The sequence below is a fragment of the Antedon bifida genome, chromosome 1, assembly GCF_963402885.1.
Source record: "Antedon bifida chromosome 1, ecAntBifi1.1, whole genome shotgun sequence".
Taxonomy (NCBI): domain Eukaryota; kingdom Metazoa; phylum Echinodermata; class Crinoidea; order Comatulida; family Antedonidae; genus Antedon; species Antedon bifida.
The window spans coordinates 27,034,906-27,062,193 of record NC_136226.1 but is presented as its reverse complement, the minus strand read 5'-3'; the positions used below and the strand labels follow the sequence as shown (position 1 = coordinate 27,062,193).

General features: G+C 32.2%; 2 protein-coding genes across 2 annotated transcripts; both read left to right on the top strand.

The window, feature by feature from the left end:
* The first annotated feature begins 4,164 nt into the window (after nt 1–4,164).
* On the top strand, nt 4,165–9,684 carry LOC144853494 (hyalin-like). Its single transcript, XM_078711192.1, has 11 exons — nt 4,165–4,191; nt 4,443–4,676; nt 4,951–5,193; nt 5,620–6,024; nt 6,580–6,837; nt 7,351–7,611; nt 7,850–8,092; nt 8,213–8,458; nt 8,676–8,921; nt 9,026–9,271; nt 9,422–9,684. Exons 2-11 carry the CDS (start codon nt 4,445–4,447, stop codon nt 9,682–9,684), a joined length of 2,643 nt encoding a protein of 880 aa, XP_078567318.1. The 5' UTR covers nt 4,165–4,191; nt 4,443–4,444.
* Nucleotides 9,685–10,541: 857 nt separating this feature from the next.
* On the top strand, nt 10,542–25,555 carry LOC144848009 (uncharacterized). The gene is made up of 24 exons (XM_078704670.1): nt 10,542–10,777; nt 11,047–11,292; nt 11,538–11,780; nt 12,210–12,455; nt 12,619–12,890; nt 13,083–13,256; nt 13,743–13,784; nt 14,154–14,265; nt 14,871–15,026; nt 15,591–15,687; nt 16,132–16,246; nt 16,622–16,689; nt 17,423–17,540; nt 18,665–18,768; nt 19,113–19,221; nt 19,530–19,753; nt 20,296–20,362; nt 20,488–20,570; nt 20,799–20,958; nt 21,754–21,819; nt 22,063–22,099; nt 22,400–22,456; nt 23,401–23,445; nt 25,162–25,555. The coding sequence occupies exons 1-24, from the start codon at nt 10,645–10,647 to the stop codon at nt 25,341–25,343; spliced, it is 3,156 nt and encodes a 1,051-aa protein (XP_078560796.1). The 5' UTR covers nt 10,542–10,644; the 3' UTR covers nt 25,344–25,555.
* Nucleotides 25,556–27,288: the final 1,733 nt, after the last annotated feature.

Below are 27,288 nucleotides of genomic sequence, written 5' to 3'. Positions count from 1 at the left end.
TAGTCCATTGAAATTATAAAAAAGAAAAACTTCGTAGTGGTGTATCGTTACATGTACTTTCTAAGTACTAATAAAGTTTTTATTTGTATATGTATATTTATATGTGTTTATATATCAGCAGTAGAGCCTACCCACAGTCACAGTAATAAATGTTCTTTGTATATGTGTTTATATATCTGACAGTAACCACATTCACAGTAAGAAAATTTCGATTTAAATGGCGACCAAAAATGGTTAATACGTATTTACAATATTGTCAAAGTATTGCAATACTATATCTCAGTTGTAAGTTTATTCTCCGAAGGCCCATACATTTACCTACTTGTGTTAAACCAAGGGCTCCAACTGAGAGTCTGAGAGATTGGAATGTTCCATTCATCGCAAATCAATACATTTGTATAAACGTATATTAAATCTATCAAAATAGTATTTTTTTATGAAAATAAGCCTGTCTTCAATATTATGACACTGTACTCGAGCTGTTCAACCGGTTTTCAGCTATTAAAAACAAATATCGTAGGAAGAGATAGGAAAATGCGAAGCATCCTCGCATTATTGTGTGCAGGTATTTTTCAAGAGGACAACCATTAGACAGTGTATACCACGATCGTTGAACCTAAATTCGTTTTAATTGTCAATAACTAATTATCTAACTCAATTTAATTAGTAAACAGGGTTACATCAGGTGGTTAAAATCAGTACCGAGATTCTAACCAACTTTATATACCATCGAGTAAACATTTTAGAAATAACGCGCGATTTACCCAATTTTGCCCTTACGTAAATTGATATATAGATTTAATTTTTAATTATTTTGACTTAACGTGTTGGAAATAAATTTATTGCGCCTGAGCTTTCATAAACATTGATAAACGTGTAAATTACTCAATAAGTGTCGTTACTCGCACTCCGTTAAGTAGGTCTACGATACAAACTATGCCCATTGCTCACGTGAATCGATAAAACAAGATCAATATTATTGTCAAAATTAGAAATTAATCGATCTAACACGCACTGTCGTATAGTGAAGGAGTCAATAAACAATATATTAAAATAACAAAAAAGAGTTCCATTTATAGTAATCTTTGACTCTGACTCATCAAAACTGCTCTTAAATAAATAAAACACACACTTAAAATCCAGAGGATAACCTGTGTTAAATATGACTGTGATCATTTGGATGTTCTAACTATTATCTTTGTTGTTAAATATTTATACACTATTATTGATATCGATGTTTCTTCCTTTTTTCTCCTATTTCTCGTCACAAATTTGATCTTCTATTAAGGCCGCCCTTTTCTCGAACTGTTTTCAATCTTCACTCTTTCCTAAATTCTGTTTCGAATGGTCTTCCCTCAGATTGAAGAGACCTTGCTCTTATTGGTATGTTTCGAGGATTTGTGACTAGTCTTCGCCAACACTATTTCCATTCTTGATTTCTCCTCTCCTTGGCTCTCTTCTTTTTGATTTTCCCTGGTCTCTGCTGTTTTTTTTTGTGCTTAATGTCTTAGATATCAATTTATTTAATTTTTTTTTTATTTTCCTATTCCTATTTTTTAACCGTCATTTTGCCTATATTGTATCTATTATATATTTTATTTCTGTTAAAGTAAAGTCTTTAAACAGTGATTGGGTTCGCTTTTGACAATCCTGGCTTTTTTTTTCATTTTGTGATTTTATGTATTCTGTTGTAATTGTATTGAGCCAATATTAAATAAATCATTAAAAAAAATCAAATCAAACCAAACTATAAAAATAGCGCTCTATTACAAATTGATAATAAACGATAATAACATTAGCAAACATTTTTTTACGCATTTATAACATGCATTAGACCTATTGTATGCATATATTCTCATATTGTCAAATAAGTCCAGTGTAAGTTACTATTGATTTGAACTCTAATTATTCGTAAAATCAATTGCAATTCAATAAATGAATTATAAATATATGCCTACATCTGTACTTTTAAAAGTGCAGTACCCGTATGAATTATTCAATATATTGTTCTGTGTATTTATTTTAGCTTTTATCATAATAATGCTTTTATATGAATTTGCCTACTTATAAATGAAGAAAAACATTTTATGTTGATTTGCTTATTACGTTTAAACAAATCATGTAACTGCTCAACTTTACACAACATGTTGCTCTCGATTCTAAAAATGTTTATACATTATTATATAGTAAGCTATAAAGTCGCGTTTTTAAGTGACTAAAAATATAGTTTAACGCGGTTCATATTTGATATTGAATGAAATTAGTGAATTAATCTATAATTTCTTTAAATGTTTGTGTGTTCTATAATGGTCACGGGATTTACCATGGAAACAAAATTAATCGAAAACAAACAGCCAATCAAAGATCTATAACAGTACGTAGGCTATATCTTTATGGATCATTCGATCAATAGAGTACTTAAAATACAATATCTTCGTAGTATTAATAATGAGTTGCAAGAAATCGTCAGGTCTATATCTACACAAAATAGCTGCTTACTGAAACTACACAAAATATGGCATTATTCTTTAAGGTAGGTGTACAATAATTAAAACAATTATTGAAAACATTATTTTCAATTTAGGAATGTATATGTTATTCACATTTATTCAAAATGTGTAGAAAAAGAGATTTTGGTATTTTTTTAAATTTCCTGAAAAAATGTACATAAAATATTTTTAAAATGTATATATTATAAAATGTAATGATAGGCCTACCATTTTCTACCACATTTGACCTAAATGTTATCGTGTTTATAAATGTTTAACTTTCTGACCACCTTGCAGATGTAGTTAATTTCTCACTACAGATGGTTTTACAGTTTAAAATTTTCAAAAAATTAACATATTTAAATAGTTTATAGCATATTTCATAGTAATACAATATAAAATAATATAATTTAAACATTATCTTTATTTTGATACGGAATGCTTCTAAAATTCTGTATAATATTGTTATTATCAAATGCATTTTTTAGTAACTGAGATAAGTGGTTACTTAGATCGTTTGTCTATATATTGGGTTAAACGCTGAATTTCAAGTACAATCCTGCCAGGAGCAAGCAATAGGCATAGTCATGTTTTGCTAATTGATTACCGTAATAAATGGAATGATAATACGGCTAAGCACTAGGGAAATTATTTATATTTTACTACAAGGTACTCCTGTCTACCTCTTCATGTCCACTAACTATCATTTTAAACAAAACCGAAAAAAAAAATAAGCTAGAAGGAGCAAAACGATTCTCATTACAAATGCTTGTTGGCATTTAAGCTGATACTAGGACGATAACGGTCGGTGAAATAGATAAACACACATTTGTCTTAGATATAATTAAAAATAAATTAGTTATCCTGCTCGAACTATTGGATAACCATTTATAATTTGTTTTTTTGTTGATAAAATAATACTTTCCAAATCCAATGATAAAACAAATCCAATAAGAACAAATCGTTACATCGTCTCTCGATATTATTGCTCTTACTTATCATGACGTCATTTAATTGGACGTGTATTATATTGTTTTCTATGAAAGACATGATAGATAGTTATCTATCTTATATATAAGTTATAGGATGAAAACTTATATATACTTATATAGAAACAATGCATAAAAATCTATTTTTATCGTCCTTGTGTAAATAGGATTTTAGTCTTTGTTATTGATACGATCCATGTTTACTTATGATTTAGTTTAGTTGACAATATATGATAAACAATAGACATTTAAATGATATTACACAGTCCGTGGTCCATAGGTTAATAGATTATATTGTACAAAATATGTTGATATTGTGTTAAAATCTAAATTTGATAACACAATTAGCCTAAGTATTCAGAGAAAATTTATATTACAGAGCCTAAAACGGTATAAAGATTTACATTTAATATTACAAATTGAGATTCGGTATAATAATTATAAAATGATATATATTGCATAATAAGATTGTAGCTTATCTATTTTAATATTTAATATTTAAAAATACTAAATTTAATGGTTTTAAATTGCTAAATAAAGTGAAATTAATGCAAAATTCGTATAAACGATTATAATTAATATTATAAAGCAGTAATTTCAACCTCAGTACAAGTACAATACAAACATGGATTCAGATCAATTTAGAATGTAATATTAATATATTTGTTTATATATTATACAGATCTTGTTGCTGTTTAAAACATGTCAGTTATGTAAGTACCTGTTGATATTCTAGGTGAACCATGGGGTTTGTACATATGCCTATTAATTTATAATTATATCTTTTTCCGGTATACAACTTTTCGTGCATCAGCTCATTTGGGTTATATTTTGTTTGCGAAATTCTGTATAGGCCTACAATAATTGATACTATAACCAAAAAAAGTAAAAATGCTGTTTTAATACAATACGCCTTCTTACTTTTGGACAGACGTTACCTTTACAACTTTACATATTTTTAAAGGTATGGCGGCCGTTCGTTTTACTAATTGTCCAGGTAATCAAAAAGAGCCAGCAGATCTTGGAACAAATCGCAAACGTATCTACTGGCAAGTATCCGTTGCAGACGGATATGAGTCATCCTCTACACATCAGAGTGGAAGTTATTTTGAATTTGGCACCACTAAGGTAGAAGTCAAGGCAAAGAGTTACGCTGGAAGCCAAGAAGCAACATGTAAATTCAAAGTGATAATTAGAGGTACATTTATGTAATTTGATTTCTCTTTTTTTATACATACAACACAATCATTGATGAAGTAATTGACGCTGTTGGTATATTAGTGTATAAACCAGTTGTATCTGTATTTAGTTAAAGGGGTAACCATACCCATAACAGACACAGGCGCCAAAATACAAACAAACAACGTAGGCTGCTATCATTTACAACGTGCTTAAAGAAGGCCTACAGTACATCGTATATTTTGCATTGTAACAAACTAAAATCAAGTTATCACAACTGCTTTTTTCACCAGATGATGAGATCCCGAACATAACGAATTGCCCTGACGACGTTTATATAACTTTAAATGATGGCGAAGCAAGTAGATCATCACTATCTATTCCAGATTCAACGGCTGTAGACTATATTGATAACAATCCCGACAAAATTGTCTTGTACGAATCAGACGAGTTCTTTGCAGGAGTCACGCGGATTTCACACATTTATACAGACGGCTCTTGCAACCGAGCAGTTTGCGAGTTCTCAGTGATTTTAAGTTCGTAAAAGTGGTTATATTTTTACTTTGTATACACATTTAGAGTTTAAAAGTGAGGTCTTCAAATAAAAAAAGTTAACTTGTAACATTTAACATATTTGGTATAATTTAAAATGCTATTAATTTAGACTATAGAACGTAGTATTATTCTTAGGTGGCCAGCAGACGGTGTTTATAAACAGACATAATTATAATAGGAGATATATAGCATCTTCGGCTGGCCTGCCTTTTTGAATATTGATTATTACGATCTTCGACAAACCAATACCCATACAGCAAATTCCAATCACTGTATAACATTGAATAAATTGATGTATTGAAAAGTTTAAAAAAATATTTCATATTAAATCATTTAACTTAATTACCTTTCGTACAAGTTTAACGTACAATAAAAACATATGAATTATCTCTTGACTGCTTTTATAGAGTCCCCTGAAGCATGTATCGGAGATACTTATCAAGGTAACTGCTACACAATGGGATGCAACAACAATGATTATGATGACTACGTCAGCAATTGCCAGGGAATTGGTGCTCAGCCTATATCAATTCATTCTAACGCAGAGAATGAATTTGTAAGAGGACTGTGTGCAGACTCGGGACACAGTAGTGTTTTTATAGGTCTTGTAGCAGTGGCACAAACGTCTGGTAGGCCTACTGATGTAGAACTAGATTGGACTGATGGTACTCCAGTTGACTATATTGATGACGCCGATGACTTGGAAACTTATTGGTGGGAAGTATGTCACGCAATGGAGAGTCATCTCAGCTATGACTGGGAAGAAGTTGGATGTAGTCATGGACGTTGTGGACTCTGCAAACAACCCATCGGTAAACACATTTTCTTAACAGCAGATCACTCTTTGATTCCTAAAAACATCCAAAACCGTGTAAAAACAAGGCCAACAGCCATAAGTCGCGTGCTCTCAGAAAAAAATAAACTTTCAAAAAGTAATGTACTTTAAAACTTTTCTGTACATCAAAACAGTTCAAAAAGTACAGAAAAGCGATAAAACGCATAGTGATACCGGACCGACAGACAGACCGACAGACCGACCGACCGACCGACCGACATAGTGAACTATAGAGTCGCGTCCACGCGACTAAAAAGCTCAGGCTTGTCTTGCTTAATGTTAATATCCCTGCTCTGCTTTGTTATAAACTCTATTTGCTAAACCTTTCTCACGTATCAATATCATTTTGTTATTACATTTGGAGTTTTCCGTATATTTTTTGTCGTAAAATTATTGCCTCTTTATTAATTATGTATTAATTTTTTTGTACATTCTTACACTCTGTCCATATTTTGATTATATATATTATTGATGTATGGCCAATTGCGTAGCATTTCTTTTCAAATTAATAGTTGCGTTACTGTTTTTTAAGGCGCCTCTTCCTCCCCTGATTTTGGTAGTGCGTTTGAAAGTTCCTGTCCCGAAAACATCATTACGGAAACAGACAGTGGTGTCAACTACGCAAGTGTAACATGGACTGCACCAGTTGTTCAAATTGATGGTCAAGATATACCGATCACCAGCTCTCATCAACCTGGCGACAACTTTCTTCTTGGTTTAACTCTAGTTGAAATATCAGCGACGCTAAATGGAGCTACAGGCTATTGCAAATTCTCTGTATATGTTGAGGGTATGTCTATAGATTATGCAAACACTTTCTGAAACTATTCTTTTTTTCTTAATTACATCAAATCTACGTTTTTTGAAAATTATTATTATATATTTATATTAAAATATATTATTATACAACTTTTAATTAGTTAATGAATTAGTTGCAACAGAAAGCATACGGCAACGTGTTGTTATTTCACTGAAAATGAAAATATCTACAATAAAAAATGCCATGATATATTATTTCCTTTGTATACTTATATGCAACATTTAAATTGTGATTCCGGAATGGGAATGAAAATTATTATTAATACTGAGCTTGCCTTGTCATTTGATCTTATGATTGGCTGCGACAAGTTCTGTGCATTATTCTGTGGTTTCTGTTCCAAATTCAGTCAAACGTTTAGGGACGTGGAACTGATCGTGTCGCAACCACGCATAAATTGATCTAACGGAGCTCAACATCCTTGTGTCATTACGCTATGTTAATCATATCAAGAATTGATACTTACATATTTACATTATTTTGCAGATTGGGAAGATGTGGTGATATCAAGCCCCGAATGTACGGATGAATCACATAACCTACCGACAGGTTCAAATACGATGGTATACCAGCCTGAGATTATTATATCAGATAATTCTGGTTTGTATACGAACTCTTGCAGAATAGAGACTGACTATATATGCCCTGGTGATGTAGTAGGTGTGGGAACCTACACTGTCCAGTTGTACGTTTCCGATGAAGGCTTGTGTACTTATACTGGGTGTCGTTATAATGTCACGGTCATTGGTAAGTTTACACTGTATTTACACATAATAATATATTCATCTATGTTAAATTTTCGCTGACACCTTGAAAGCTACCATTTTTCTTCTGTATGCATTTTTTGTATTTAAAAAAATATGCAGTTTTTAAAAGCAAAAAAAAAATAAATGTTGTGTGTATATTGTGGGTGTTTTAAAATGGTATGTAAATGTTACAAGCACAGAATGACAATAATCCATTCAACTATTCGACTTTCTTGCAGATGCAGAAGCCCCAATAATTGCATGCTCAACTGAAATTATTGATTTGTCGACAGACCCTGACCAACCTCACGCTGCAATAACCTTAGAAGATCCCCCAGTCTCTGATAACGTTGGAGTTACATCATTTTCATGTGATCAATCTGGTTTAAGGAACATGCCTATCGGAGTGTCAACAATTACTTGCACAGCCAGTGATGCTGCTAACAATCAGAATCAGTGTACTTATGATGTCAACGTAACCGGTAAATAAAGCTTAATGTTGAGGTGTCAAAACGTGTTCGTCAAACCAATTTGGTACCTAGTTTATAGAAAACAAATATTTTGTTATAAGGATGTAGCTCAAAATCTGATTTTCTCTTTAGATGATCAGCCACCTACAGTTGGGTTATGTCCAGACGTTGTAGAAGGTAGTGTATTACCATCAGACTCGGATGGACCAGTTTCTTGGCAAAATCCAACTTTCTCTGATAATTCTGGCGTTCCACCAAGTGTTACTAGTACTCATACTAATGGTCAAACTTTTCCTTTGGGTGATACGACTGTAAATGTCACCGCAACAGACGAAGGTGGTCTGAAAACCCAATGCCAATTTATAGTCAGATTGGAAGGTGAGTCTATAATGCTGTGACTTACTGTAGTGGTGTACCGTCAGACTATTGAAAGCTAGTTATTAGTTTTCTGTTAAGTAAATTGAAATTAATGTTCATCTTTAAAATAACATTATTCAATCTGATGGTCGTAACGATATTAAAAAACACAACTTTGACTGATTATATTTCATAGGAAATTGACTTTTATTTTCCATTTTTTTCTGTAACGTTACAGATGTAACTCCACCGGTTTTTACCAACTGCCATTCTGATATTGCTGTCAATACGCTTCCTGGTACTGCAATTGGTTCTACGGCGTGGAATGCGGTACAAGCCACAGATAACAGTTTAATTGACCCAGTTATCGATAACGCGACTCTTGTTGGTGGAAATTACCCAATCGGTGAGACTTCTATAGAATTTACAGCGACAGACAACTCTGGAAACACAGCAACGTGTGAATTTAAAGTGACAGTGATAGGTTAGTATTTAATCTAATGTTATTGTACATTGAACAAATAGTTAGTAAAACGCCTTTCAATTAATAGTGTACAATTATTAATTACGTCATTTGATTTATCATAGACAATGAATCGCCTGTATTCTCAAACTGTCCCGCCAATATTTCTTCACCAACCGACAATCTTCTACCAACAACGAACGTTGTTTGGACTGACCCAACAGCGTCAGACAACTCGGGTGCCAATCTACTTATAAGCCAAACTTATTATTCAAACGACGTATTTCGCCTTGGAATTCACGAAGTATCTTATCTCGCCACGGATTCAAGTGGCAATGAGGCACAATGTGGATTTTCAATAACAATTTTTGGTAAGACTTTTGAAACATTATTATCACTAGTAAATTAAGGTGTTGTACTATTTTTTACTTTATGAAACTGTTGTTCACTGTCAGCAAGGATTTTCCAACTGAATCAATAAAGTGCTGACATTTGACCAAAGAGAAATAACATTTTTTCAGATAATGAGGAACCAATATTCTTCAATGGACCAAGTAACATGGTGGTCAACACGGATCAAGGTTTACCAACAGCACCTGTATGGTGGTCAGTTATAGATATTGCACGAGACAACTCAGAGGACACTCCAACAATTAACTGCACACATGTCCCAGGACATGTCTTCAGAATTGGGAACCATACTGTAAACTGTTTTGCCACCGATGATGCTGGAAATTATGCTGTTCTCACATTTTATATTGCAATCATAGGTAATGACATGTAAATGGTATTTAATTTGTTTGATTTTATTCGGTTTCAACACAGGATTACAAGACAATATGAATACAAACAATTTGCAAGCAAATACATTAAATAAGAAACCAAGGATAGCACATGAAGTCGAAATAAAAATCAACCTAATTCCAATGGGGTCCTTTAAACAACAGCATAGACAATCACAACATAAAAAATGAAACACGTACAACAATAAAATATGGCAGAAAATAAACAATTTAAATGCATGATGTACTGTAGTACATGGTATACTGTAAATGCATGATACTGTAAATGCATGATATACTGTACTGCAATGCATGATACTGTAAATGCATGATATACTGTAAATGCATGATATACTGTAAATGCACGATGTACTACTCTAAATGTAAGATATACTGTACTGTAATGCATGATACTGTAAATGCATGATGTACATTAATTTTAAATGGTGTACTTTATGTGCATATTTAAATCTACGCTGGTACTTTAAATGCACGATATATTGTAAGTATGCCTACATGTTATGTGAATACATCTCAGATGTATTTGCTGGGTTTTTAGATCTGTAGTGACAGAAGTTTGAGTAGTTTGTACTTAAGACATCAGAAACGATTGATTCTCTAAAAAATAACATCAAAGGATACCTCATAGATAAAAACAAACACTAAAAAAAATAACAAAAATAAGGCTAAAATACTATATTATCAGAAAGTATTAATTCAATTACATACACATACGTATAAACCAGACAATTACATACACATTCTGCAGCTAATATATGCATCGGCTATTTTAATTACAGTATCTATTCTTAGTTATAAATTTAATATTTAGGTTTATGTATTTTTTAGATGAAGAAATTCCCTCGTTCACCAGTCAACCTGAAAACATTTTAGTCGTGACGGACCCGAATCAACCTTTTTCCACTTTGAATTGGACTCTTCCGACTGTCTTTGATAATTCTATGGAAGAAGTGTTTATTAATTCTACTCATCAACCACAGACCACATTTTACATCGGAAATACAACTGTGACGTATTGGGCGTACGATATATTCAAAAACGCCAATGAGTTTTCATTCAAAATTACTGTATTAGGTAACTTTTTCTTTAATATGACATTTCAAATCCAACGTTAATAATTGCATTTTTAAAATGATTTCATTAAAAAAACCAATAGGTTAAGGAAATGTCAAGAATGAGCCACTTTAGGTATTACAAAAAATTATTATTACCTAAAACTTTGTACTGTAAAACTTATTCCTTTACAATAGAGGTCTATACATCTATATTCTGCAGTTTGGTGTTATCGCTTAGCATAGAAACGTAGGGATAATATATGTTTTATTATACTTATGTGTAATTAGATAGAGAAGACCCAGTTTTCTACAACTTAACCTCGAATATTACTGTTCTCACTGAAACAAGTGTAAACTTTGCGCATGTCAGTTGGACAGTTGTTGATGTACAAGACAACTCTGGCGAACCTTTAAATATTACGTCGAATCACCGTCCGGGTGACATATTCTATGTTGGAGCAACAGATGTGACGTATACAGCCATTGACCAATCAGGAAACATACAATGGTATACTTTTAGTATTCTTGTCTTAGGTAAGTTATTTAAAATGGTATCATGAAAAGAAGTGTGAAGTAGATGTAGTAGAAGCACTAACGATAGTAATGGTGGCAACAATGTTAGTAAAGTAGGTACTGTAGCTGTAATATCAGGACAACTTACAGTGAGTGCTGTGTTGTACGTAAGAATAGGCCTGTTGTCTTGAACAAGTCTATGAAAGAAATACAAAGTTCAGAAGTCGCGGTATTATACATTTTTTAGTTTATTTTATGTATTTTAGACAGAGAACCTCCACTCTTCATATACTGCCCTGCTAATATAATAACCCCAACATGGTACAGATCACCTTATGCTAACGTTACGTGGCAGTTACCGAATGTTACCGATAATGTCGATGTTCTTGGAGTTGTATCGAACCACATTCCGGGTGACGTTTTCCGTCTTGGAGTAACGACAGTGGTGTACAATGCAACCGACAGAGCCACTAATATCCAGGATTGCCAGTTTAATATAACCGTTATAGGTAAGATGCTTTTATGATCACTTTGGAAGAGTTGTTCTGGTGTAGCCGACAGTACATTCATATTATATTCGAATTATCCTACAAACGGACAGAGACATTCGCATGTTGAGAAATAAGACTTAAGCCTGTTTTCTTGTCGACGTTATTCGATGCTATCGTCGTTGATCGTTAACAGTTCAACGACGATTGTTTGAAAACGCTCAAGTTGAAATGATAACGATAGTGAGTTCCTTTTCCTGTAAATCGTTAACATTTCAATGTTTATGTAGAAGATCGCCGATTATTGTTAACGATAGCGTCGAATAACGTCGACAGGAAAACAGGCTTTAGGCCTATTAACATTTAATTCATGACAACCTCTGATATGTGTTGAAACGTGATTACAATTTGCTCACATTACTAATAATGCACTTCTTTCTTTGTATTTAGATGTTGAAAAGCCTTACTTTAAAAACTGTACATTAGACTTCGAGGTAGATAATGTTCCAGGAAAAGCGTACGCAAATGTGACTTGGGTTGTAACAAGAGCACACGATAATTCTGAAGTGTTACCACACGTCACGTCAGACGTCAACCCCGGAGACCGGTTTCCGCTGTACGATACCTTAGTTACCTACACCGCCGTTGATAGAGCTGGTAATATTGAGCTATGTCAGTTTACAATTACTGTTAATGGTAAGTTGCCTTTTGGCTGTTTTATAATAATGTTTACATACTTAAATATTTTTTTGGATTTATAACAGATTTTAAAATTTACTATTTTTTAAATACAAAATTATGTTTATTCTTGTTTTAAATATATATTTAATAATATATACTTATAATTTTTCTGAAATAGACGTAGATGTACCATACTTCACCAATTTTACCAAAGACATACAAGTATTCCTCGATACAGTTCACTCAAACGTAACCGTAGACTGGAATCCACCGTATCCGGATGATAACTCGGGAGTGTTACCCCATGTTGAATCTACTCACAATCCTGGAGATATGTTTCCGATTGGAATCACAGAAGTGACTTACACAGCTACTGATGAAACTGGAAACATGGTGACTTATACGTTTACGGTCAGAATACGGATTGCGTTTACCGACTTACGAGTAATGGTAAGGTTCTGCTAATAAAGGAAATAATACGGAAACTAACTACACTATAACTGACTAATCATCTGCTTGGATCCCTCCATTAACTGACTTTAGGAAAAAAAAACATTATTTGTAGCAATTTAATCAAAACCATATATAAGTGGTGTGCATAAACATTTAATCTAATATTCATTAGTATTATTATTCCAACAGTTATTTAATAAAACGGACGATGTGGACATCTTACAAATATCAGCTATTGCGGCAGAAAGAAAAAAGACCCGGATATTGACTGAAACTGAAATAGATGACTTAGAAATTACTCTACTATCAATGGCAGAGACTACAGAATTGATAGGAAATAGAGAGCCAGACATTATGACAGAGGTAAGAGAAGGGTCAAAACGATTGTTACTTGGGTCAACCGGCTCAGCTACAATGATTAGGTTCACTTAGGTTGACCCTGGTCTCCCAAATTTCATTTTTTTTTGTTGTTATGTATATACTGAAATAGATCGAATAAATAATGAAATGAAATACTATTTCTTACAACATATCAAAAGTAGTAAAATAGTAAAAACTAACCAAACAACTGGTAATAATTTGTACTGGTAAAAACAAGAAATAAACAATATTCTTCCGATAAAACTACATCGTTATTTCAGTCATATTCTATCGAATGAACAGATTATTAGTTTAAGACAGGTTTAATATTATTCGTTAAAAAACATGTTTGTACATCAAACTTATGAACAAACTACAATAAAATATAAGTATAAGTATAATTTTACCTCGATAGAAATGATTACATTTTAATCGTGTTATAATATGACTATTTCATTTCTTTTACTTTTTGTTTGTCTTATTCTAAAGGAAACCGTTAACGTGACAACTACTGTTATAGAACGCAAGAAGGTAACCCATTATTATTATAATTTCTAGATAGTCTTTCACAATTCGGCTCAAGTTCAGGTTCGCGTCAGATTGCGCAAATAGCATTAGTGACTTTTCATTTTCCTGACGAGTCACACATATCAAGTTAAAACAATTGTTTTGTTGAGCGTTGTGAAAACAAAACATTGAGATACAATTTTATTTGCCGGAGCCAGACCGGTGCCGGACCGGAGCAAGTGTGAAAGAAGCTTAAAATACAGCACCTTTAAGCTATTGCCAATGATTAATTGCAATATAGAATGTTTAAACTGTGATGACTTTTTGTATAGACCGAACCCGTCAAACATACTAACATACATTGTGTATTACATACATTAATTTAATTTACAGAACATGGCAAAACAAATTGATATAATTTTAGCGTCCGAAAAGATATTGACAGAAATTGCGACTAAGGACTCATACTTAAACATAACATGGAAACGATCTACAAAAATAGTTGGTAAGTTTGAAAAATTCCATTTAAGAATGACTGCACTCTTTATAATTAATTATTAAGAGTACTACCGGTACTACAATATTGGTCTACAAGCTAAGAAATAAAAGTTTGCATATTAATTTCTGATAATTACAGTACTTGTTTTATATGTTTATTTTGTGTGTTTGTGATATTCAAGGTAGGTACACATCTAAACGTGTATCAGGCTATAGGCGCCTCTAAACGTGTATCAAGCTATAGGCGCCTCTAAACGTGTATCAGGCTATAGGCGCCCCTAAACGTGTATCAGGCTATAGGCACCCCTAAACGTGTATCAGGCTATAGGCGCCTCTAAACGTGTATCAGGCTACAGGCGCCTTGACTTCGACAAGATCTCCTACAAATTAAACTTTCTTGCAATATTGCATTGCAAATTTGTTGCATAGTTTTCCAAATTGACAGACGTATTAAACTAAATGTTCTATCGCTTCGAAATAAAAATAACGTCTGTAAACTAATACAAATATACTTTTGTTTGCTTTTATGTAAATTACCTACCACGAAAAAATGTATACTTTTAACAAATGAATCTTAATTAAATGCTGTCCTTAATTTTTTTTTTTTTACAGCTTCAAACGTCGAATTAGTGAAGCAAAAGGTTTGGTCATTTCATTTTCAACCTAAAGGAGATATCCTAGATTCAGAAAAAGACAATGCCAAAAAGATTGATAATGATGACAAAGGATTTCTGAGAGTTGATCCAAGTTCAGTCAAAAACGTTCCAGGTATTATATATTTCTAAATGTATAGAACGAGAATATTTCATTCATACTTTCATTATTATGATATTTTTGTTACACTGTTTTGTCCCATATACCTCCCAATTAACTGGAAACTGAGGAAATACCCTCTATGGACTCCTGTCAGCCCCCTTTCAGCCAGCAGTACAGCGCCTACCCAGGTAAGCAAAGCAGACGATCCCCAAGTTTGTTTACTATGAGACTGGACCAACGGCTTTACGCTATCCGAAGGACATGCATGAAATTTGCCACAATCATTCATTGCGTATAATTAGAAGGAAATTAATTTGCTCGAATATAAATTTAAACATTACAATGTAAAATAAGGCACATCATTAAAATGGATATACACATGCATTATGCTGGGACTAAATTTATAAAGTGGCCTAATTTGCTATGATACTGATCTTACTGTTAATAATTGTAATTATACTATTTTATATTATACATTTTTTATATAAAAAGGTAAGAAATCAAGATATTGTCACTATCATCAACTTCTATCAGAGAATACAAGTAATAAATATATAGTTTATTTTATTTTTATAGGTACAGCATCTATCATAGTTACCTATTTTGAAAGAGCAACATTTGAAGAGAGTGAAGGGGACGAAAAATCATCCGTGACCTTTGACCAAAACGATGCGTACGTAACTGTACTTAATATAATAAATTAAAAAAACTGGCACCATTTACGTTTATTTTATGTTTCGGGCAATATTTCCAATACAACGAGCATCCCTCATGATGATGTAACGTAAATCCCCTTTTGGGGATTTAGAGTTATTCTTGGTTCCATACAAATTATTGCGTTTGTTGTTTGTTCTTATATATGTGTGTTATTTATGTATGGTATTGGAATAAATTAAATCAAATCAAATGTTGTGGTAGGCCCTGATAAAACCGAATAAAAAGCCATTAGTAGTGAATCAATGAATTTAGAACTGTACTTTAGGATTTAGTCTAAACCATGGAAGAGTGAAATAACTCTTCCCTAAGAGTGAAATAATTCTTCTCTGGTCTAAACAAATTAAGAACTATAAAGTTCCATCATACCTTCCTCATACATATGTTTTCTTTTTCTGAAAAGTGAATACATAGTTCCTGTTCCATACGAACTAGCAAGTGGTCTGATATCGTGCTCGGTCGCTTCAAACACCTCAAAACACTCAGTCGCTATTGACTATTCCATGGAACTATCAATTGTAAGTAAAATGATTTGACTTAACTTGGGTCTCGACCATAAACAATAAATATTTAATTTGGTTTCTACATTTTCCATTTAAATTAAACATGTGACATTAAACCATTACTGATAGTCAATAAACAGCAACTGTCTGTTAATACAAAACCGCCAACTACAATCTGAAAATGAAACTGGAGTTTGATAGTTTGGCATTGTTTACTGAAAGTAAGCCTTCACTGTTTTACTAAGCAGCATGGTAAGCGTCCACTAAATGAACTTCTAGCGTTCTATAGTAAGTTAATCTCATACATTATAAATAATCCATCACTCGTATCAATGCTATCTGATTTAAATAAGCTCTTTTCAAATAATTGTATTTGTTAAATGATTGCAGGAAACACATGAAGACAAATTATACTACAAGGAACATGCTGTATGTAGTTTCTGGGACGAAGGTGACAGGTAAAGTTTTAATAAACACAGATAAAAGTCAGCCAAGTGTCCAAACGGTGGTAAAATATTCGGGAGTGGCAATCGGCAATTGTCACCTACAACATATTTCGCATCCCGTCTAAAGCCAATTTAAAAATTCGAGTATTACACAGGCGAGCGGTAATGGTAGGCGGAATCCCGCGTAGTTTTCTCCACGTAGAATAGTATCTATCCTGAGCGGGTTTCCGCCAAACCGACCGTCCGCTCCACGTTTTGTGTAGATGGTCGTACGAAATAGCAGAGACCAATGTTTCCCGCTTATCCCTTATTGTTACCGCTCGTCTGTGTAAATTTTCCTGAAGGTTTATATTAGTAACGTCCAGTCCGTCATCTTTAGTTCAATGTATGAATATTTCATTTCTTTATTGTATTGCATCTAATACTATGCTGCCTTTTAAATATCTCTACATACGATCGCATATTTTAAGTACAGTATCATGGCAAACACTAAAGTAAAATTAATTTCTTATACATCCGACCTCTCGAAAAAACCCAACTAATCTATTTTTGAAAGAAAGATTTTTATTATTATTATTCAGTCGCATGTTTATTTTTTATTTTATTTTTCAATTTTATATAGGCCTACCGTACTATAAACATTTCTGTAAAGTATTGACGAACTGAAGTGGATATCTCGTAATATATCCCATAACTGAGGAAACAACTGGATTAATAGTCTTTGAGTATATTTTTACATTTTTAGTAAATGGTCTACATCAGGCTGCAGGCGCACTGACGTCATTGAGACCATGTCACGGGTGGAATGTCGTTGTGAACACACAACCACTTTCGGAATTTTTGTGCCAGCGGAAAAATATAGCGTACGTCTTTTTTTTTATCATGTTTTAAAAAATAAAATGTCAATTTACATAAGGTAACCTTTGTCATTCAACTTTTAATTATAATTTAACCTATTACCTAGGGCATAATAGTATCAACCGTATTATTGTTTTGTTTTAATAACACAATATACTCGGAGAATGTCCGTGTCATTTGATTGGATACTTTTGTTTTTGTTGTGTGTTTAATTCTGTACAAGATCTATATAGTTTATTTAATTCAGAATTTTGTAAAAGATGTACGATAGTACAAATGTTTGGCCAAAATCGGAAACTTATTGGGTGTGGGAATATAACATGGGCTAATACGCCTCTTGTGACCAACGATCAGTTAGCCCTCGTAGCTTTATACTGTTATTATACGAACACACAACGCCATCACAGAAGCAGCAGATTTAGTCAAAATATGTTGATACTTTACGACAGCAGATTGTTATAAAACAATTTATATAATATAGATTTGTTTTATAGCAATTATTATTTAAAGATGTATTGTCCCCTTGACTAATTCCAAAAATTAAAAAAAAAAGATTTCGAAAAAAAGTGGGTCATTTTGAAGTATCATAATAGTTATTAACTTTCACCAAAAATTAGTCGGAAAAAAATCATTTAACTGAAATACAGACGTTTTTTTGTTCAAAAAATAACTTTGACTTCCAGTCAAAGTTTTCGATCAAAACGTATCTCATAATGCAACGCGCTTGTTTGGCTACTCTGTATGCATAATCATAAAACTTTCTCGTGATCTGTGTAAAAATACCTTCTCAACCGTGACGAGTTGTAAACAATCATAATTAGCATCATACATACTCGTGGTTTGAAATCTTTGTTTACTTTCGCTCGCGATGATTTTCCAGACGAAATGTAATCAGATTAATTTACCTGATAATAACGTAAACTTGTCGAATTTTCGACTTAAAGTGAAAACTTTAATATTACTTTGATATGGTCAATTTAAATTTAGAATATTTTGACCTTCATTTGTTGTGTTTCAAGGGATAATACATCTTTAATGATACACCTCAAAAGCATTTTCTAAAAATAATGTTAATGTTACATTTCCTCTTGTTTTTGAGTGGGATTTAATAGTGTTATTTTTTTTGTAGGAATTCGACTTTAAAAGTTTAGCAGAACGTATAGGAATTTATATCATATGTCTCATGTCAATCATTGGATGTATATATGTCTTGAAAGTCATACATTTTATTTGGTAAGAATTACTCATTATTAAATTAGGTACAGTAATACCATTAGGACATTGTTCAATTGAATTTAGATTCAAATCCATTCTGGCATGGCAGGGCTGGTGTACTCTGTCGTCAACAGACGATACAAACAAATCTGCATTTTTTTCTTCTGACCATTTATCGGCAAAGTTGTTTTTTAAACAGAATTATGATAATTGTTAGAATGTACGGGAAATAATGACTCCCACACAAATAAAACTCTAATGTTAACCTGATACATTTTATTAAACAAATACATTATTAATATTCTTCATATTTTTTATAGCATTCGTTTTGTCACGAATTGATACTCTTTTCTTTTCTTCAGGGGACTTTTCAAAGGACCTGTGTCAGTATTTATATATTGCAACTTGTTGGTTGGTGCGTTGTTATTGATTGTTGCATTTATCATCAGTTCAGAGACTATGGACTACAGCGTACGTACACGATGATAAGGTTTATCCCAAATAGCGTGCGCAACACCTGAAAGAAATGGGAGCATTGCATATACGTATAGGATATGTTTACTTTTTAGTCGCGTACAAACGTGACTTTATTTTCGTTTTATGTATATTTTCGAAAGCCAGTTCGATGTCAAAATATAGATATGTTGGCATCACGGGATAGATATAAATAGATAGATAACGCCGGCTGATTCTAAAAACCAAACTAGGAGCGGCGGTGCGCACACAGGTAACAACACACAACACATCATAAGACATCATTATTTTTGTTTTATTTGTAGATTCTGTGCACCACGTTTGGAGTTTTGATACATTTCTTCTACATGGCAATCCTGATGTGGTTGATTGTCGAATGCATATATTTCTACATGTTAAAAACCAAAATTCGATTTGAAGGTTCAGGTATATCTAAGAAACCAGGCTACCTAATCTGTGGATGGGGTGGAGCGGCATGTCTATCGGCCATATTCTTTGGTATTCATTATGGTTATAACGAAATAAGTGGGTAAGCAAAAAAAAGTTTTGTAATATAGGCCTATATTATATATGCATATAAAATTGCACTGATGATGGGTCTATTGTTGCCCGTTGTTGTATATTCATTGACATCCAGCCACTGATACCCACAGCATTGTCATTTTTTCAGTAATTTGCCTTTGGATTTATATATGCATATATATATATTTTAAATTGAACATTAAAACAGGTCATTGTTTGTCTTATGGTTTATGAGTTTTGAAAAAGAGAAAAACAACGTACTACATAAGTAGCTCCCGTCGAACGGCCTCTCGTAAAAAGGGTTTAGTTTAAGTTCTATGTATTTGTTGTTAGCCGAACCGTTTAATTCATTTCAATGTAAATGTTTTTTATATCTTTACAAATGACAATAAATTTACTTACTTACTTGTAAACAATACAATGCAGGTATTTATAGCGAGCCGCTTAAATGATTAGAATCGACTTATTTTTCACATTTTCAACCGTTTAAGGACGGTTTGGTCTGTTTTACTTAATTTTCATATAATTTACGTCATTTACATTTTATAGATGCTGGTTGAAGTTTGAAACTGGAAGTTTGGTTGCATTTATCTTCCCAGCAATGACGTTGATTCTTGTAAGCAGTTTTATTTAGTTTTGTATTCATTAATAAATGTTCCCACACTATCAACATTAGAAACACTTATTTCGTATCACAGTGATTTATGTCAAGTTTTCATTGTAAATTTTGTTTTATTCCAGATTCGGATAATATTTATCGGAATAATATTTATGACAAAATTTGATGGGAAGAAGCGAAAAGAATATTTAGTAGCACAAGTACGGTAAGTTTTTAAAATCATGATATACTGTAAAGCAAATTGACTATTACATGCAAAGATCAAGCTTGTGTTTGTGATGATCATTTAATTTTAAAAAGTTTATAGTGTCCTCAGATGTAAAAAGATGTTTTGGACTATTCTTTTCTTAAAATGAATCGACTTCTTGAGCAAAGTGATTAAGTTGAGGGAAAAATATAATGCTAACTAGCTATTATTTGTTTTCTTTTACAGGCGCTGTATAGAATGCAGCTGTTTCTTGTCTCCATTTTTCATATTTACGTGGATGTTTGCGGTAATGGCGGATGATGAATACATATTTTGGTTGATTTTCAGTTTATTATTTGCATCAAATGGTATACTTGTTGCACTATATTGCTACTGTTCGTATGAGGTATGCCTATGGTTTAAGATACTGCTTGCAATTAGTTGTATATGATTCTTTAACATTTGTTTACAGTAGTAAAAACACAAAAATTGTTTTTATACATTTAGTTGGTGCTACCATGGATGACATGAATTTCTGTCAAACAATCTTTTTGAACACAGTGTCTCTTTCCATGGCAATGTATCTTTCCGCCCTCTATAGGAAGTCGTGAATCGACTAAACGTAAACGTTAACTTTACTCTATTTTCCAACATACAACGCGCAATCTCCGCCCACTTTGTAAACAAATATATCTGTGCGTGCTCAAGTATTACAAAAACATTTTAGTTACATGCGTTGAGAAACATTTTGCTCCCGTATTAACTTTATAATAATGTAGTATACCAATAATGAATGTTTATGAATGCAATGGAACAAATCATTTAATGCGGTGAAAGATATGAAATAGCATACATTTTCATATTTCACCAAATGAAATTATCTGTTCATTGCACGAATAAGAATTATAAACTTTCATTAACCTAACCCTACGAAGAGGCAGCGCAATTTTGGACGCGGAATAGAACATCTTAGACGGCGCACACTACATGTTGATCGAACGTGATCATCACTCTGTGTGAAAAAATGAAAACAAAGCAGTACCTACTCACGATACACAATATGATATTGCACTCTCGATGATGTAATTAAGAGTTCAATAGAATATTTAATTCATGATTAATCCTCCAATAAATGGCAATAATCTACTTGGGTGTGTTATAAAATTTAATACAAACTTGCATTGTTTTTTTTTTATTGTAGATGCGTGAGGTTAGACGAATAAACCGACAAATGTTAACTCGGTCTTCAACGATTGACACCAAACTTGTAAGTTATTATTTTATGATGATGAGAAGCAGGGAGATAATAGAAGCAGGGAGGTCAGAGAATCTGGGAGTTGATAGAAGAATGTATATCATACGTACGTAGTATAAATGACAAGACCTGGGGGAGAAAAAGAGGGGAAGAACAAATAACGCTAGACGACGCATACGGCATCATTGTATTGTTACTGCTGAATTATCTCAATCATTATGACGTATTTTAATATATGTTTTGTTTACTTTACAGGGTAGTGAATCATCAATAGGCATAGACATTGGAACAGGTTAGTATTTTGTAATTTGCGTGTTTAAAATATTAAACTTCGTACTTCACCAACCAACCAATTAAGAATAAATGTGACATAAATGATCACAAAGTCCTTTTCCATTTTTCGGAATCGAAATTGTATTGTTCTGAATTCGTATTAGGCCTATTTGTAATTACTTTAACAAAATATTGCAACATTTTTGTTCTGTATGATTGTTGTGTTTAGTTGTTTACTATCTGTGTTTAACCGTTTGTACAAAGGTACGTGTTATGGAAAATGTAATACATTATTATTATATTTTATTCATTTGAACAGATAATGAAAGTTACATTGAGTGTTTTGAAGGACAATCGGCTACTGAGTTAGACAAAGGTAAAATAGCATGAAGTTTGTTTTTTAAAGTGATGACTATTCGTTATGTGAATACTGTAATAAATGAAATGTGTGAATTGCAAATATAATATTAATGAAACATAATTGCCAGAAGTACTGTGATGGCGCTGTTCTAATTTGTTATGCTTTATTAATATTGATGAATGACGTAATGCATAAACGGGTATAAATAGAGAGAAAGATTTATAATGTGGGTTGGTTGTGAATACGTATTAACCCGGTGTACATGCTAAGTAACAAGCCAGAGACATGTAAACATTTTGTACTTGTCCTCACAAGATGACCGATATAACAGTACAAATTGTACCATATCTTGAGCATACCCTGTATCATGTTCCATCATGGAGGTAAAAAATAAATAATATAAATAATTTTTTACCTCCATGGTTCCATTATGTGGATGTAAACACTGTTTTAATTAATTTTGTTCACAGTCATAATAACAAGTAATACATTTTTATGAGTTAGATGGTAACAAATAGGCCTATTTTATGAGTTGAAAGATTGACAGCTCTATTTAATGAGACGGGGAGGAGTATTTTTAATATTTTAATTAATTAATATTTAAAGGAATGAAATATTCTCTCCGTTCGACGAATTAAAATAATGCATTATTTTTGTTATAACACACCTCTGTCCTAAAGTAAACTTTTATTCAAATAATCCGCTGCTTACCTTGAAGCATTGTGTAAGACTAGTCCGGAAGCTAGGCTAATTAGAAAGGAAGCGGTCCAATTTTGGACACGGGGTGTTTTCAAAATGTTCACAGAAAGTTGAACATGCATTATAACCATTAATTATCGTAATTATATATAATTTTTCCGTAAGGTAGAACTAATAACCAAACGGCACGCAAACACAATCAATAATACATTCAGGTGTGTTATGATAATATTATGTTTTAAAACTATTTTGCATTGCAGTCATAGAAGATGAACGTCACGTGGAGTCAGGCAGCATGGAAAACGGTAAGTAATTCATGACATATACAGTATTATATAACACCTAAATAAATTCCTGTCATTTGATTGAACGATTGTGGTTCACATGGCGTGCAATAGTACGCACTATTAAACGATCGTTTAATAGTACTTTTTGAAACATATTTGTGTACGAAAAAAAAAACGTCTCGCGGATGAAAAAAAAATCTAGTACACAAATTATCCTATGATATGGCTCTGTACTGTGAAATAGAACATCGCCACCTGTCGTCTGGCCTCAGTTTCGTTTCTCTTTTAAATATTTGTGTACGAAAAAAAAACGTTTCGCGGATGAAAAAAAATCTAGTACACAAATTATCCTATGATATGGCTCTGTACTGTGAAATACAACAGCGCCACCTGTCGTCTGGTCTCAGTTTCATTTGTAAACGCCACCGCGAGATATGCAACAGCAGCAGATATTTGTGTACGATTTGGACATATATGTACTAATTTCATTCAAAAGGCATTTAAATTAGCTTTAGATCGTTTTTAGGATTTTGATTAATTAATGGGGACATCCCTACAAGACGTGTAATTGTTGGAAAAACCATAATTAGCCTAGATAAGTTCCAATTGTCTGTCGAAGTTTTGCCTTTCAGCCAAGCTAGTACTAGGCTACTAGGTCTAGCCTAGGCCATGCTAGTATTAGGCTAGGCCTAGTCTAGGCGTTTTAGCCTTGCTAGGCCTAAGATTGTTAGGTCGTTTGTTGACATAATTAACACTAAAGTAGGTGTTTTTATAAAATCCATATAAATATAACACCACTTGTTAAGCATTTCCCATCTAAAGGGCAAATCAAATACAAATATATAAACTGAAAGATACACAAATTATGATAAATAAGTTAACAAACGTTTCATAACTAAACAACTTTTTTCATTAAACATGCAATATATTTTGTAATAGATAACATAACAAAAAAATGCAGAAAATAATGTAAATATATATATGAGATTCTGTAATTGTTGTTTCTGTAACAATGAATGAATAAATGTGGTAGTTATCCACAAAAGATAATAAAAAAAATAAATATAACATCTAATATAATATTAAAAACCAAATGTTAGTGTTTTTAATCAATGTGAATGAAATGTAGGCCTTTGGCTAGGGCTACCTTACCTTATTTGATTCAAATGACAGGAATCTATTTAGATGTTATATAAAACAAATAATGAATGTTTTATATTCGTGTAATGGTACAAATAATGGCATTTGGTGAATGATGAAAGGTTATATATCAACGAGGCTACAGCCATTATTTGTACCATTACACTCATAAACATTCATTATTTGTATACTATTGAATATAATCAATATACTATGACAAAGATATGACATAGCAATACACTCTATTTTTAAATATTTGAATAGTCTGTCTTACTATTTATAACATATCCATATGTCTAAATCAACCCAGTGCTGTATCTCCAAATAATACAATATTTGCCCAGTATAATAGGAAAATTTGGTAATAGGTCTACAGCTGCATCTCATTTATATAACGTAGTTATGTTAAAGGTTGGGTTATGTTATATGATAGGCCTACTAGGAAATACACTTGAAATACATGTGATGCTGAATTACATGGTACTGGGCATCGTGTCGATACAGTACCGATAATCGGGTGCCTATACAATCCTCTTCAAATTACATTTTGATATTGATAAATCCTGTTTATATATTTTAAATATAATTTCTTAGAGGAAAGTGAATCAGAAATTGAATCGGAAAAATCAAGTGATGACGAAATCGAATCAGATGACGAATCTACCGATGAAGAAAGTTCAATTCCATCAGAAGAAGAAGAAGATAAGAATGAATCTAATAAAAGTGACGAAGAGAGTGATGATTATGACAGTGATGATGCTTGTTTTGGAAAATAATAATTATAATATAGAGATTTCTCATAACTAGTGCTAAGGATAGCATTGAAAGCAATTCTAAAACACCAGTAGAAGACAAAATATTTTGAATAAATGTTTAGAAGGAATGTTATTTTTTGCACACAATTCAAATAAGTATATTGGTAGTGGTTATTAAGCAGAGAAGAGTGAAATTGAAATTTCATTTTTCCCTGTTATTAAGTAAGTAATCAGTAAAGCCTGTTTTCATTTTGACGAAACGAAAACACTTAAGCGCACTAAAAATAAGTTGCGTTTTGGTGATTGAGTCTAACTGTCGTTGACAACAATCAGTTTTATTCACAAGAGAGGCGTTGTTTTAAATTGTATTTAGGCCTAAATAAAATATTTCTTGTACAATACAGTTTTAACTGATGTTATTGGCTAATATCCGTCATTAAAAGTTATCCTGTTTATATATTTTAAATATAATTTCTTAGAGGAAAGTGAATCAGAAATTGAATCGGAAAAATCAAGTGATGACGAAATCGAATCTGATGACGAATCTACCGATGAAGAAAGTTCAATTCCATCAGAAGAAGAAGAAGATAAGAATGAATCTAATAAAAGTGACGAAGAGAGTGATGATTATGACAGTGATGATGCTTGTTTTGGAAAATAATAATTATAATATAGAGATTTCTCATAACTAGTGCTAATGATAGCATTGAAAGCAATTCTAAAACACCAGTAGAAGACAAAATATTTTGAATAAATGTTTAGAAGGAATGTTATTTTTTGCACACAATTCAAATAAGTATATTGGTAGTGGTTATTAAGCAGAGAAGAGTGAAATTGAAATTTCATTTTTCCCTGTTATTAAGTAAGTAATCAGTAAAGCCTGTTTTCATTTTGACGAAACGAAAACACTTAAGCGCACTAAAAATAAGTTGCGTTTTGCTGATTGAGTCTAACTGTCGTTGCTTTGCGTCCGGTCGATGGGTATGATAAATGTATAAATGTAAATTGACAAATTTGGGAGGAAAATGAATAATCCTTAGAATATTTATTAGAACTATGGGTGACGTATTTGTAAAAAGTAGTAGTAAAGTAGTCGTAAACAACAATGTTTGCGGTAGTTGTAGTGTACTAAACATACTTCAACAAACTCGAGTAAACACTTAAACTGAAAACACAAAAATATAAGAAAAACTATTTAAGCATACATAACGTAGTATGTTGTATATTTCCTCCATTGTTGTACACAGTAATTCTGGGATTATTATTATATCAACGTCTTAGTTTCAAAGAACAAACAACATATATTTTCATCACAAAACGCATATGGAGTAAACCTTCCTTGAACAAACAAATCTATAACTTAGGCGTCACGCTTGCCATATGATTGTTTGTTGCTTACGTTCCTTGTTGTTTTATCATGCTAATTACTTCCTTATTTACTTACAACCTGTCCTATTGGTATATAAGTATAACTCTAGGCATTGTTTTCTGCTCTGATGATGAGAATAATGTCTAGAAACATGTCAAATTTTAAGGCAGTTTGCCTATTCATTAAATGCCTTACTATAGTTATTTTAAAACACATATTATGCTATAACAACCATAGACGTCTATAAACGTTGACAACAATCAGTTTTATTCACAAGAGAGGCGTTGTTTTAAATTGTATTTAGGCCTAAATAAAATATTTCTTGTACAATACAGTTTTAACTGATGTTATTGGCTAATATCCGTCATTAAAAGTTATCCTGTTATCATGTCATGTTATTTATATTTGTGTTATTTCTTGAAAAAATACCAAATATCAAAAGGGAAATATTTATTTATTAGGACTGCAATTAAAAATGTATGCATATTTTCTGCGTAATGAAACACATTTAAGATACTTTTAAACACAGATCTTAAGACAACATAGGATTAGAATAAATGAAAGCATATATTTAAGCTGAAACAGGATTTTTGTTAT

Coding starts and splice junctions, on each gene's coding strand:
- LOC144853494 (XM_078711192.1), top strand. CDS start 4,445: ATGGCGGCCGTTCGTTTTACTAATTGTCCAGGTAATCAAAAAGAGCCA. Junction 8,093..8,212: donor TTATGATGTCAACGTAACCG/GTAAATAAAGCT, acceptor TTTTCTCTTTAG/ATGATCAGCCACCTACAGTT. Junction 8,922..9,025: donor ATTTAAAGTGACAGTGATAG/GTTAGTATTTAA, acceptor GATTTATCATAG/ACAATGAATCGCCTGTATTC.
- LOC144848009 (XM_078704670.1), top strand. CDS start 10,645: ATGGAAGAAGTGTTTATTAATTCTACTCATCAACCACAGACCACATTT. Junction 11,293..11,537: donor TTTTAGTATTCTTGTCTTAG/GTAAGTTATTTA, acceptor TATGTATTTTAG/ACAGAGAACCTCCACTCTTC. Junction 23,446..25,161: donor GTCAGGCAGCATGGAAAACG/GTAAGTAATTCA, acceptor ATAATTTCTTAG/AGGAAAGTGAATCAGAAATT.